Source organism: Mustela putorius, unplaced genomic scaffold (genome assembly GCF_011764305.1).
Source record: "Mustela putorius furo isolate JIRA1106 unplaced genomic scaffold, ASM1176430v1.1 tig00000129_pilon_pilon_pilon, whole genome shotgun sequence".
Classification (NCBI taxonomy): Eukaryota; Metazoa; Chordata; class Mammalia; order Carnivora; family Mustelidae; genus Mustela; species Mustela putorius.
The window spans coordinates 9,502,060-9,514,787 of NW_025421290.1; the positions used below are offsets into that span (position 1 = coordinate 9,502,060).

At 36.7% G+C, this 12,728-nt stretch overlaps 1 protein-coding gene across 2 annotated transcripts in view; it reads right to left on the reverse strand.

Moving 5' to 3' along the window:
- Positions 1-397: 397 nt before the first annotated feature.
- The window catches only part of WDHD1 (WD repeat and HMG-box DNA binding protein 1), a 65,967-nt gene continuing 53,636 nt past the window's right edge, over positions 398-12,728 (reverse strand). For both annotated transcript variants that reach the window (XM_045069677.1, XM_045069688.1), the window contains 8 exons: positions 11,452-11,669; positions 10,828-10,946; positions 10,384-10,440; positions 8,435-8,478; positions 7,662-7,832; positions 6,522-6,652; positions 3,292-3,430; positions 398-1,209 (listed from right to left, as the gene is read on the reverse strand). In XM_045069677.1, coding sequence (XP_044925612.1) covers positions 1,009-1,209; positions 3,292-3,430; positions 6,522-6,652; positions 7,662-7,832; positions 8,435-8,478; positions 10,384-10,440; positions 10,828-10,946; positions 11,452-11,669 — 1,080 coding nt within the window. In that variant the 3' untranslated portion in view covers positions 398-1,008. The remainder of the gene's footprint in view (positions 1,210-3,291; positions 3,431-6,521; positions 6,653-7,661; positions 7,833-8,434; positions 8,479-10,383; positions 10,441-10,827; positions 10,947-11,451; positions 11,670-12,728) is intronic.

A 12,728-nucleotide genomic window follows, 5' to 3' on the forward strand; every position in this document is an offset into this window, starting at 1 on the left:
CCCCTGTGTACTCTGCTCTCATTAAGTGGCTGCATTTATATTAAACTCTGCTTAGAATAATAACCAAAAATATATGAAATAATTAAATCTTGTTTGTCCAAAATTAAAGAGGAGTTCAACACTTTCCCTAACTCTTCAACTACTCTCTTATCAAGGCTTCAAAGACTTGCTCAGGAAAGTACTGCTGATGATGATAACCAGAGTATCTTACCAAGAACACATTATGCCCTGGGCTGAAATACTATCAAAACAGTATCCACAATCTTCTTTTCCATGTGTATGATGCTTAGCAGGATGGGGATGATGGTGGAAATTATGGCAATAAATATAAACTGTATTTTCTAGAAACACTTTCATTTCATGGAAATACAATGTTAAGACCACAGCAAGCTAAATATGGAAATGTGAAAGTCATTTATTTTTTAAAAACCAGGCAAATACAAAGACAACTGAAACCCATATGTGAAGAAATTTCTGAAACAAACAAAATAAAAAAATCTCATCTAAAAAATCATTTACATGTTTAGGGTTCATATTAAAAAACATGGTCCCTAGTTCAGTATAGACATAGAGAAGAGTCTATGGTAACAAACCTGGAGGACAACTTCTGTAATACTTCTCCGTACATGACATAAACCGAACGAGGAAACCCCTTGAAGGTACTTCAGTGTTCAGAGGTTTTAAGACACTGGCTTTGATGATTTTAAAGGTAAGAAACAACACCAAACTGGCTTCCACTAGGACACGCCAGTGGCTTCACATCGGTGACTAATCACAGTGTTTCTCAATGTCCCTCCATTTGGGAGCAGAGCAATCTGCAGAGATGACAGTTTTTACACATGCCCTGTCACCTACACCAATATAATCACCACATTATCTTACGAAGACAGGTAGTTGTCACTAAACTCTCAAAAATATATAATAAGTTTTCTAAATTTTTTTTTTAAAGTCCAGGTTTATCAATGATGAATAAAAAATCCATTACCCACTTTCCCACTTTCTTTAACTCTATTCCTGCTTAAATGCAAAAGCTGACAGCTTCTGATTGGTCGAAAGATCTAAAGGTTTTTGCTTTTTAGGCAAATTCAGATTCTCCTTTGCTTTTTCCTTCTCATTTTCAGTTTCATAACTTTCATCAACCACATGTTTTCGCTTCTTTGCTTCAGCTCCATCACTTGTAGTTCCTCCTTTGGCCTTGGAAGCCCATGCCTTTGTAAAAATATGGGAGGAGGAAAGATTTTTAGGCAGTAACAAAGAAATAGGAAGAAAATTATTTCCTTTCTTTTCCAGGTAAAAATCCATATATAAAAGAGCAGAATTTTTTTTTTAAAGCAGCATAATTAGCACTTGAATTGTTAAGCTAATCATTAAGGGTTCTCATTGTTAACAGATTTTACTTAATTGCAGAGCACGTTAAAAAATTTACATTCTACCTCTAATATTTCAATCTAAACTCTGCTTGTATTTAACCATATTAAGTGCAAAATATTATAACAGCAGCTACTTTTTAAAAAATGAAACTTTTTGAGATTATTTATAAGCAGTTGTAGGTAACAATACAGAAGGATCTCATGTACCAGTTTCCCGGTTTACCCCAATAGGAGCATCTTGCAAAACAAATGTAGTATCACAATCAGGGTACTGACATCAATACAATTCCTCTCTTTTTTATTTCTACTCCTATGTGTGTTGTGTATATTTAATTCCAATGTAGATTCCATGTTCAAGATACAAAACAGTTCCATCATTATAAGGATCCCTCATGTTGTCCCCCAAACCTACACTTCCTACCCAGGTCCCCACTCCTGGTAATTAGTGCTCTGTTCTTCATCCCTATCACTTTGTCATTTCAGGAATGACATTTCAGATATTCTTTAAGGACTGGCTTCTATTCACTAAGCAAGAACCTTATGAAGTTCAGTCGTTTCCATTTGTCTCTTATTCACTGACTGAATGACTGATTTTTTAAGGAGGTTCCACACCCAGCATGGAGACCAACGAAGGGCTTGAACTCACAACCTTGAGATCAAGAACTGAGCAGAGATCAAGGGCCCGATGCTTAACTGATTGAGGCACCCAAGCGCCCCTCCATCAGTCTCTTAAATCTATTTTAATATGTAATAGTTCCTCCTTCTTCCACTTTGCTTCTTTTCCCGTTTCTTTACTACAGAAAAGGAACCCTTTGAAGCTGCAGAATTTCTCACATTAACAGACTGGATTTAAGAAAACATTTAAGGTTTACCTTAACAATACTAATTACATTTTTAAGTATTCAAATACACAATCACAACCTTTACTAAGTCTCTTCCTCTTCTGCTGTATAAAACCATTCAAATGCCATTTTATCTAATTCTTTAGAATTTCTATCCTCTTATAAATTCTTATAAAAAATGAGAAGTATGAAGTTGCCAGTGAAATTCTAATAAGGCTAGAGGTGGTTAAACCAGTTTCTAGCCTCCTCATTTTGTAATGCACTTTATTCTTAAAATCCAGTTTATCGAGGCAGGTATCTATTTCACCAGGTGCCCATGCTGTGTACTGTCAGCCCTGGGGAAGTGAAATCTGAGGATTTAACTGATATACCCTGAACATTCCTTCCCCTTGCACCAGAAAGCTGCTCCTAGCCCTCCCTCACATGGCAGAAATTACATGAGGAGCAATAGGTACCAGCCACCTGTCCTAATTTCCAAGTGAAAGGCTTAATAGAACACTACCTTTTCTCCCCAAAAGCAGTATTCTCATTTTGGGTTTTTTGGGTTTTTTTTTTTTTTTTCCTTAAAGTAAGCTCTATACCCATAGTGAGGCTTAAACTCACAATCCCAAGATCAAGAGTCACTTGCTCTACTGACTGAGCCAGCCAGACAGTCCAGTATTCTCACTTTGTATTCAATGTGTAGTACATTGAAGTACACAGCATTTTAAAAAATTCTTCTTAAATTACAAGAACCTTAAAATCCAAACATGTGAATTTCATTCTTACTTATTCACTTAGTTTGCTTTTGATTTAGAAGTAATGTAATTTTTCTTAGAGTAGCCTACTAACTTGCATTATATAGGAACTTATATACAGATATAAACAGTATATCTACCCCAAATTTAACCCCGGCACTAAATAATAATTATTACACACCCACGCAGTCAAAGCTGACATTTCAGTTATTTAATTCCCTCTCAACCAAGAGTGTACCAGAGTATCTGCAATTTCCAAAAACAGAAAAAGGGAATTATCTGTAAGAATTTTTAAAATCTGGGAATTTAATAAGATCTCAATCTCAGCAAAATTATCCTTACCTTCCTTTCTTCAGCTGACAATACTCTAAATCTCATCATTCCTTCTTTTATTATGTCTGCTTCATCTGAAAAGTTAGGATTGTCAGACAAAATACTACTTCTGTTTTCTTCTAGCCACATCTGGAACCCAGTCTTTGGCCTAAAATAGCAATTATGTGAAAAAAAATTTATACTTAAAATGCAGTTTAAAGTGCTTTATGATTTTTCAAGTTAGTAATGAACCATTAGTCTTTGCATACCTATATAAAGTAAGAGAGACACAATTAACTTTTTTTAAAGATTTTTTTTTTTTGACAGAGCACAAGCAGGGGGAACAGGAGAGGGAGAAGCAGGGAGCCTGATGCCAGCTTGTTCCCAGGACTCTGGGATCATGACCTGAGTCAAAGGCAGACACTTAACCAACTGAGTCACCCAGGCGCCCCGAGAGACACAATTAATTACATCTGTTAATATTCATACTACATATTACCCTGGAGACCATGGGAATAACGAACTGAAAAATCCTTTGTAAGATCAATTCAAAGATTTTACATATTTGTATTTTCCAAGTGGAGCAACCATGAACTCTACCCTTTCAGCTCTTTTTAGAATACCTACACACTCAAGATCTCCAATTCCCCTCAGCCCCGCTGGGCCAGTAAAATTTTTCCAAGTATCTTTGGTGGGTTCTCTTTCCATTTCCCAAACCAGCTATTTGAAATTCTTATTTCTCTCAAGATCCTTACCCAACCCCTCTCTGCTCTCATAGCTGACCTGGGAGTGGGGGTCCTTTCTTGTGCAACTATTATGTAAAGCATAAACACAGCACACTTGTCAATTTCATTAGACTTTACTTCTGACACAATTGTCTTTAGGTCATAAGCAAAGGTTTTTAACGTAAACATTTAATATTTACTGAGCACTTACTATGTGCTAGGCATTGTTCTAAAAGCCATGTATTACCTCATTTCACCCTATAAGATAGGTGCAATTACTGTCTCCATTCCATGGATGAGGAAATTGAGGCTCAGAAACTTGAAATAACTTATTCCAGATTACACAGCAGAAATCAGACCCGGGATTGAACAATTTGGCAGTGTGACTCCAGCGTCCCCATGCTTAACACATCAGCTCTACTACTGCCCCACACTACCCTGTAGCCAAATGGAGCCTGAATAATAAATTTAAGGACACAGCAAAAATTAGATGCAAAAATACCACAGAAAAATATTTATGATAAAATTTTAAATGGAACCAGAAAGACAGGATATAACATTATAGCTCTAATACAAATCTCGTTAAATATAAAATCTTAATTTTACTAAAAAAAGATAGGGAAGAATTACCTTTATGAGTAATTGCGGGATTTTGCCTAAACTTTTTAATTTTTAGAAAAACAAGCTATTAAAAAAATATTATTAGTCTGGCTAGAACTACTTGCCCAATTTTTGGAAATATCCTAATATACTTCTACTTTCAGAAAAATAATAGAGCAAATAAAAATAAACAGCAACACTAAACAAAGGTTCTTGAATTTCTAGAAATATTCATTTTAATCAAACTTGGGGCAAGTCTAGCTAATAGCTTACAATCTCTCCCCAAACAGCTATTGTTCAAGAGAAAAACAAAATCGAACATTTCTCTTCTGATTGAGTATATCAACATTTGTGACAAAATATTTAGTTAAGGGGTGCCTGGGCGGCTCAGTGGGTTAAGCCTCTACCTTCGGCTCAGGTCATGATCTCAGGGTCCTGGGATCAAGCCCCGCATCGGGCTCTCTGCTCAGCGGGGAGCCTGCTTACCCCCCTCTCTCTGCCTGCCTCTTTGCCTACTTGTGATCTCTCTCTCTCTCTGTCAAATAAATAAATAAAATCTTTTAAAAAAAATTTAGTTAAGCAGTGATAATTCTTTAATGAAATTTCATGTAAGTTTTCTGTATAGCTCACTGATAGTAAAAAAAAAATTGGAATCTTCTTAAATAAAATCTTCATCATTTAATATCTGATTTGAATTCAGGACAAAAATGGGAAAAATAAAAACCAAAGCAACTCCTCAGATTAAATTGGTTAACATGAGTGGCACCTGGCTGGCTCAGCTGGTAGAGCATGCAGCGTCTGAACTTGGGGTAATGAGTCTGAGCCCTATGTTGAGTATAGAAATTACTTAAAAAATAAAACCTTTAAGGGGCACCTGGGTGGCTCAGTGGGTTAGTATCTGCCTTTGGCTCAGGTCATGATCTCAGGGATCCTGGGACTGAGTCCCATGTCGGGCTCTCTGCTCAGCGGGGAGTCATCTTCTCCTTCTCCCTCTGCCCCTCCTCCCTGCTTGCGCTTGAGCGCTCTCTCACAAGAAAATAAATAAAAATCTTTAAAAAAAAGAGAGACCTCAAGAAATGTGGTAACATATTACACTGGCAGACAAATAGGATACAGGCAAATAAGAACTCTCATATTGCAGGAGGCACAGAAAATGATACAACATCAACAGAGAAAAATTTGGCAATATCTATTGAAATTACAAGTGCACATTAACTTGAAGCATACAGGAATTCATCTTATAGCTATAGGTATATGTGAGAAATGACATTCATATGAAGTTATTCTTTGTGCTACCGTTTGTACTAGCAAAAGACCAGCAACCACCTTCTGTCCACCAGTAGAGAACTGAATAAATTATGGTATATCCATTCAGTGTATGTGAAAAGATTAAAGAAACTCTTTATGTAGTAATATGAGATGCTCTATAAAAAATGTTAAATGAAAAGAAGCAAGGTACAGAATAACATGTATGCTACCATTTCTGTAAAAATAAAAAAACAGATAAATCTAAGTGTTTGAACATGCACAAAAAATATTGGAGGGCTATGTGAGAAATCTGTTGTAGTGACTGTGCAAGAGGGGAACTGGGTGGACAGGAAAGATGTTTACTCTTTATCACACTTTTTTTGGGTAACTTTTCACTGTTTCTCCCATGCAACTATCTATTTTAAGATAAACAAAAAAATTATAAAATATGTACAATTTAAAACACATATAATTTATCAGGGTGGATCTTATTAAGTAACATAAATAGACATTAATCAATATTTATGGCTTCCTTTCCTTAAAGTTATGTGTTCAGAATGTCCACTAACAGTATCAATGTATTACTTGTAATAATCAACAAGAGGGTTGAGTAATTTTGTATTGTTTCTGTATGCCTTTTATTGGGATATTATATCTTAAGAATAATAAATTTATTTATGTACTGACCTTTGATTTTCAGTGCTTTGAGGAGACATAGCTGGTGTTTCAGATGATGACTTTTTAGGATGTTCTTCTTTTACATCCTCAGTCTTATCAGTTTGGGAAGTTCTTTTCTGGAAATAGGATGCTGCAGATGCCTGTAAAAACATAATGAATACTGCAACAAAATCTAGTTAGATATTATATACTACAATCAACTTTTGAAAAGTGTGGGAAAATATATGTAGAATTCTTAAACCAACATGTGAAGAAGCCCCCTGAAGTTTTCAGCTGAACATAAACAAGACTACAGACACAAAATCCCCTAAAACTACAAATTCCATATTTTCTAAGTGCTGAATTTTACTATATGAAATGGAAAAGAAAAAAGATCTATTGTACTAATGACAAATCTGGGATGAAATACAAAATCTGCGCTGAAACCAGAAGGCAAAATCAGAATACAGAACAAGACTGGGGGGTGCCTGGGTGGCTCAGCTGTTAAGCATCTGCCTTCAGCTCAGGTCATGATTCCAGGGTCCTGGGACCAAGCCCCACATTGGGCTCCCTGCTCAGCGGTAAGCTTGCTTCTCCCTCTCCACTCCCCCTGCTTGTATTCCTTCTCTTGCTGTCTCTCTCTCTCTGTCAAATAAATAAATAGAATCTTCAAAAAAAAAAGATTGGTGCCAGCTACTACAGCATCATCTTTAAACAAAGATACGCATCAGAATCATCTGGGAAATTTTTTTTAAAGACCAAACAGATTCCTGAGTCCCTGGGCCCTGAATGTGTATGTATATATATGTATGTATGTTATATATATATATGTATGTATGGTATATATGTATATGTATGTATACATATATATGTGTATATATATATATATAAGTATATAAGTATATATGTTATATATATATGTATGTATGGTATATATGTATATGTATGTATACATATATATATGTATATATATATAAGTATATAAGTATATATATACACATATATACTTTTTGGGGGGTGGAAAGAAAACAAAATCAGATTGGAGAACCACTACCCTTGCTAGACAATCAATCATAAACAACTGGAGCCTCCTGTCCCATACCTGAAAGAGTGAACAAAACAAACAGAATATGTGCTGCTTATTGTTAATGTTGGTAGTTGAAATTGTACCTGCTTAGACTTTGGCTTTGGAACAAGAGGCTTTATAACTGGAGACTTTTCATTATTTGTAGCTCGATTAAGTGCAGTAGATTTCTTGGATGATTTGTTCATATTGTCTAAAATATTACTTGAACGTGCTGAATTCACTGAAGTGGATGGTTCTTTGGAATTGGCTGATACCTAAAGAACAAACTATTAGCATTTTATATTTAAAGAAGAAAAAAAATCCCAAGAGATTAATTTTTCCTTAAAGTATGTCAGGTTTATATTGTGGTCTCACATTTGGAATTGAACACATTTTGTACAATAAAATTAAGACTGATACACATATTAAATATATCACATCCCCAAGGAAAAGAGGGAATAATCTTTCAAAACTATCAGTATAGAGGGGCACCTGGGTGGCTCAGTTGGTTAAACAACTGCCTTCAGCTCAGGTCATGATCCCGGAGTCTTGGGATCAAGTCCCACATCAGGCTCCCAGCTCTATGGGGTCTGCTTCTCCCTCTGACCTTCTCCCCTCTCATGCTCTCTCTCACTCTCTCTCTCTCAAGTAAATAAATAAAATCTTTAAAAAAAAAAAAATCAGTATTTAGAGGGTAAGTAGAACATATAACTCTTAGACCAAGTGTGAACTAGTGCTGCTTTCATCTGTTTTCATGAAGATCTGCTTTAGTCTTTAATGCCTCCAAGTCTGGAGAGTGTCATCTGGTAGTCTGGAAATATTTCTTTGTATAAAAATGTACTGAAATACATTTTAAATATCACTAGAAAGAGTTTACCTTGAAGGGGTTTACTCGTCCTTGGTTGCTACAGGTAACTGCACCTTTCGTAAGAAAGAAACCCTCACTTAATAGCGGCAAAACATAGAAGACTTCTGATCTAATAATAGATGGAATATTTTAATATGTATCGTACAAAAACAAATGTATTTTGCAGCTTTAAAACTATTAACAACTATATATGACCTCCTACCTCTTTCCAAGCTAAAATACAAGCTAGTAAATGGGAACTACCCCAACTTGTTAATATGAAATATAACAACCCAATATTCATATAGATCTATCCTTCTCTCCTATTACCATGGAAGAACGGTGACTCGTTTTAGCTAAGTTAACAACTCCTCTACTTGTGCCCTAGATCCCAATCCCTCCTGCTTTGTCAGGAAACTCACCCTATCAGTGCCTACACCATCTTTGGATGTATACTACTTTTTCCTCTTTATTGGCTACTCAAGTTTCCTAACTTAAACAAACAAAAACAAGCCCTCTCAACCCCATAGAGCCAAATTCGAGAGCTGTCAACAAAGCTATTCCCAGTTCCTCAAGGTTCATACATTCCCACATCCAAAATATAATGGCTTCCAGGCCTACTATCCTATAGAATCTGCTCTTGCTAAGGACCCAATAAAGTCCGTGTGGCCAAATATGGTGGGTAGTTTTCAGTCATCATCATTTTGACGCACTCAATAGCATTCTACATAGCTGAGTGTCCCTTTCTTTTTGATACTGTTTCCTACCCTTGAGTTCTGAGATTCCATGTTCCTATCTCCTTCCTCTCTTACCTCATTTTCTTTTGATGGTTCCTCCTCCGCTCAGTGTTTAAATGCTGGGGATTCTCCACCCCCTAAGCTCACTTTTCTTCTCACTTTATATCCTCCTCCAATGCTCAATCACCCATGCCCATGATTTAAATTGCTATCATTATGCCAACAATTTTCACTTTATATCTCCCTCCCAGACTACTTTCCTGAGTTCCTAACCCAAACATCCAATAGTAGTTCATCTTCCTCCTATCTAAACCTGAGTTTCCCTAGTGTTTTCTAACCCAGTAAATGGTACCATCATTCATTCAAATATTCAAGCTGGGAAACTGAGTCATTCTGTATACCCTGAACTTTCATTCTCTCTACATTTTCTTCAGCAACACTTTATCAATTCTTCTCATTCTTTCTCCCATTAGTCACCACCACCCGAGTCTAAGACACTATTCAATGTCACTTGAGCTGTCTCCTTATGTGCATTCCTCCTCTGCCAGTGTGCACACTCTCCCTCTGCTTTAAACCTACAAAGGCCTCCCAGTGACCTCAGAATAAAGATCAAAATCCTTACTGTGGCCTCCATGGATCTGCATGATTTAGCTCCCGCCCTTCCCTCCAAAACCACTAGGTGTCATATTTCTCTGCCTCTGTGCTCTTCGCACTACTCTTAGTCTTCGCAAATGCTATTCCTTAAGTCACACGCCTTTCCCTTGCTTCTGCTCTCACCCACTTCAGCCTAGCTGATTCTTATTCACCTCTGCTTTAAACATTCCATGAGGCCTCTCTTGGGGTCCTGACAAAGCCCTTACCTCTGACTAGATTACAGCACACTGTTATATGTTCTTATAATACTCTGTACATGTGTTTACAGGTAATTTTTTAAAATCAAAGGACTATATACACATGGTTTAAAAATTCAGTTGATACTATATAAGATTTACGCAGGAGTGAACCATGCATGTCTACCCGACTTCTGTATGTCCCACCTAGTCAAATACCTGACACACAATAGGCACTTAATAAATATTTGTAAAATTAGCAGTTTCACAAACAATATTTCTGATAAAAACAAACCGAGGGCAGAAGAGTAGAGGTGGGGGTGGGCAAAACGGGTGTATTTGAATAGATATATCACTTTAAAGACTACTTGAACAATTTTCTTGATATTACAGAATCACAAATATTTCTTACCTGACTTAATAGCTGGCACATCAGCAGAATTTGCACTTTTAGAAAATGGAATCTGTCCTATAAAATTTAAAACAATACATTGTAAATGAGGAGACAAAGTTACTCTCTATAATCAACAATCAGCATAGATATATTAACAAAGCACTGGTATTCAATTTTCCTCAGCCAAGTAAAATAGGGAAAGCCACATAAATGAAATTTCTCATCCTTAAATTACCTTAAAAATGTATCTTATGGGGCACCAGGGTGGCTCAGTTGGTTAAGCATCCAACTCTTGATTTCAGCTTAGGTCATAATCTCCAGGTTGTGAAATTGAGACCCATCTGGCTACTCGCTTGGCGGGCAGTCTGCTTCTCTCCCTACCTCTCCCTCTGTCCCTCCCCCAACTCATACACATACTCTTTCTCTAAAATAAATAAATGAATCTTTTAAAAAAAATCTTGCCATGGTTATGTAATTCTGGTTCTTCTTCTTTATCATCAGATTCTCTGGTGTCCTCTGCATCTTCTTCAACTTGGTTTCTAAGCCTTGGCTGGCCCCACTCTGTAGCAGTATTACTGTAACTAAAAGACAATATATTATTCAATAAAGAGCTATACAGGGGCGCTTGGGTGGCTCAGTGGGTTAAGCCGCTGCCTTCGGCTCAGGTCATGATCTCAGGGTCCTGGGATCGAGCCCCATATCGGGCTCTCTGTTCGGCAGGGAGCCTGCCTCCCTCTCTCTCTCTCTGCCTGCCTCTCCATCTACTTGTGATTTCTCTCTGTCAAATAAATAAATAAAATCTTAAAAAACAAAAAAAAAAGAGCTATACAAAGACCAATTTGGGGCGCCTGGGTGGCTCAGTGGGTTGGGCCACTGCCTTCGGCTCGGGTCATGATCTCAGGGTCCTGGGATCGAGTCCCGCATCAGCTCTCTGCTCAGCAGGGAGCCTGCTTCCTTATCTCTCTCTCTCTGGCTGCCTCTCTGTCTACTTGTGATTTCTCTCTGTCAAATTAAAAAAAAAAAAAAAAAGACCAATTTAATATTCAGAATGGTAAAGAAGAATTTAAGCAACTGATTATTTCTTACCCGGCATTCAGCTCTTTTCTGAAATCTTCCTCTTCCTCTTCTTCTACCGGGGTTGCTGCCAATTCAGCTGCCTTCTCTACAGCCAGTTCACTAAGTCTTTGAGCCAATATTAATCTCCGGGAACGAGAAGCATATTTAATGGCTAAATTCACAGCATTTTGAGTCATTAAATCAGCTAGTTCCACACAACGGAATTCCCGATCCAGTTTACAAGAAAGCTAACCCAGAATGGAAAAAAAATAAAGCCATGTCAAGGAAACTTTTTATTTAAAAATTTTTTAAATTTATTATTATGTTCAATTAGCCAGTATATAATACATCATTAGTTTTTGATGTAGTGCTCAACAATTCATTAGTTGCATATAACACCCAAGAGAAACTTTTTAAAAATAAGAGAATGATACTAGTAATAAAACTGAGAAATCAGTTTTCTAGATAATGCATCTCACTGACTTTAAGAACCATATTTTTATACATTTTAACATCTCTGAAAGTGGGAGCATCTCACAACTGACGGTGGGTCAGAGTTTAATTTGTAGCAATTTGGGGGAGGCTTAAATAATGATGCATTTTACAATCAATAGTAGCTTAGATTCAATGAAATAAGGCTTAGGATTTCAGGCTATTAATTGCAAGGGAAGTAAAGACACTCCTTTACAATTCAAATGTAGTTTTCTTAAACTTGTTTCACTGCCCACCCACCCTCACCCCACCCTCGCCAAATAAGGCAGCAAGTTCAAAAAAGGAATAGATAGTAAATGATTTATTTGTTATTACTTTGCCCAGAATTGTTACACAAATACTACTAAGTGAGTTTGGGTGGGGAGAAGTAGATTTAGCCATTCATTTTTAAGTGTGATTGTCTTTTTTTTTTTTTTTTTTTTTTTTAAAGATTTTATTTATTTATTTGACAGAGAGAAATCACAAGTAGATGGAGAGGCAGGCAGAGAGAGAGAGAGGGAAGCAGGCTCCCTGCTGAGCAGAGAGCCCGATGCGGGACTCGATCCCAGGACCCTGAGATCATGACCTGAGCCGAAGGCAGCGGCTTAACCCACTGAGCCATAAGTGTGATTGTCTAAGATCTCCAACTTCCAGAAACAGTTACACAACTTCTAATTAACAACTCTCTTTTTCTTGCTCTATTTTTTTATATGTAACAATACAAAACAAAGGGCATTCATTTAACATCTTAGAAAACACTTGACTACTTTTCTTTTGGTATGAATTTTTACAACTCAAAGTGAGGCAACTCAAGTACAATGTAAGGAAAATTAGTA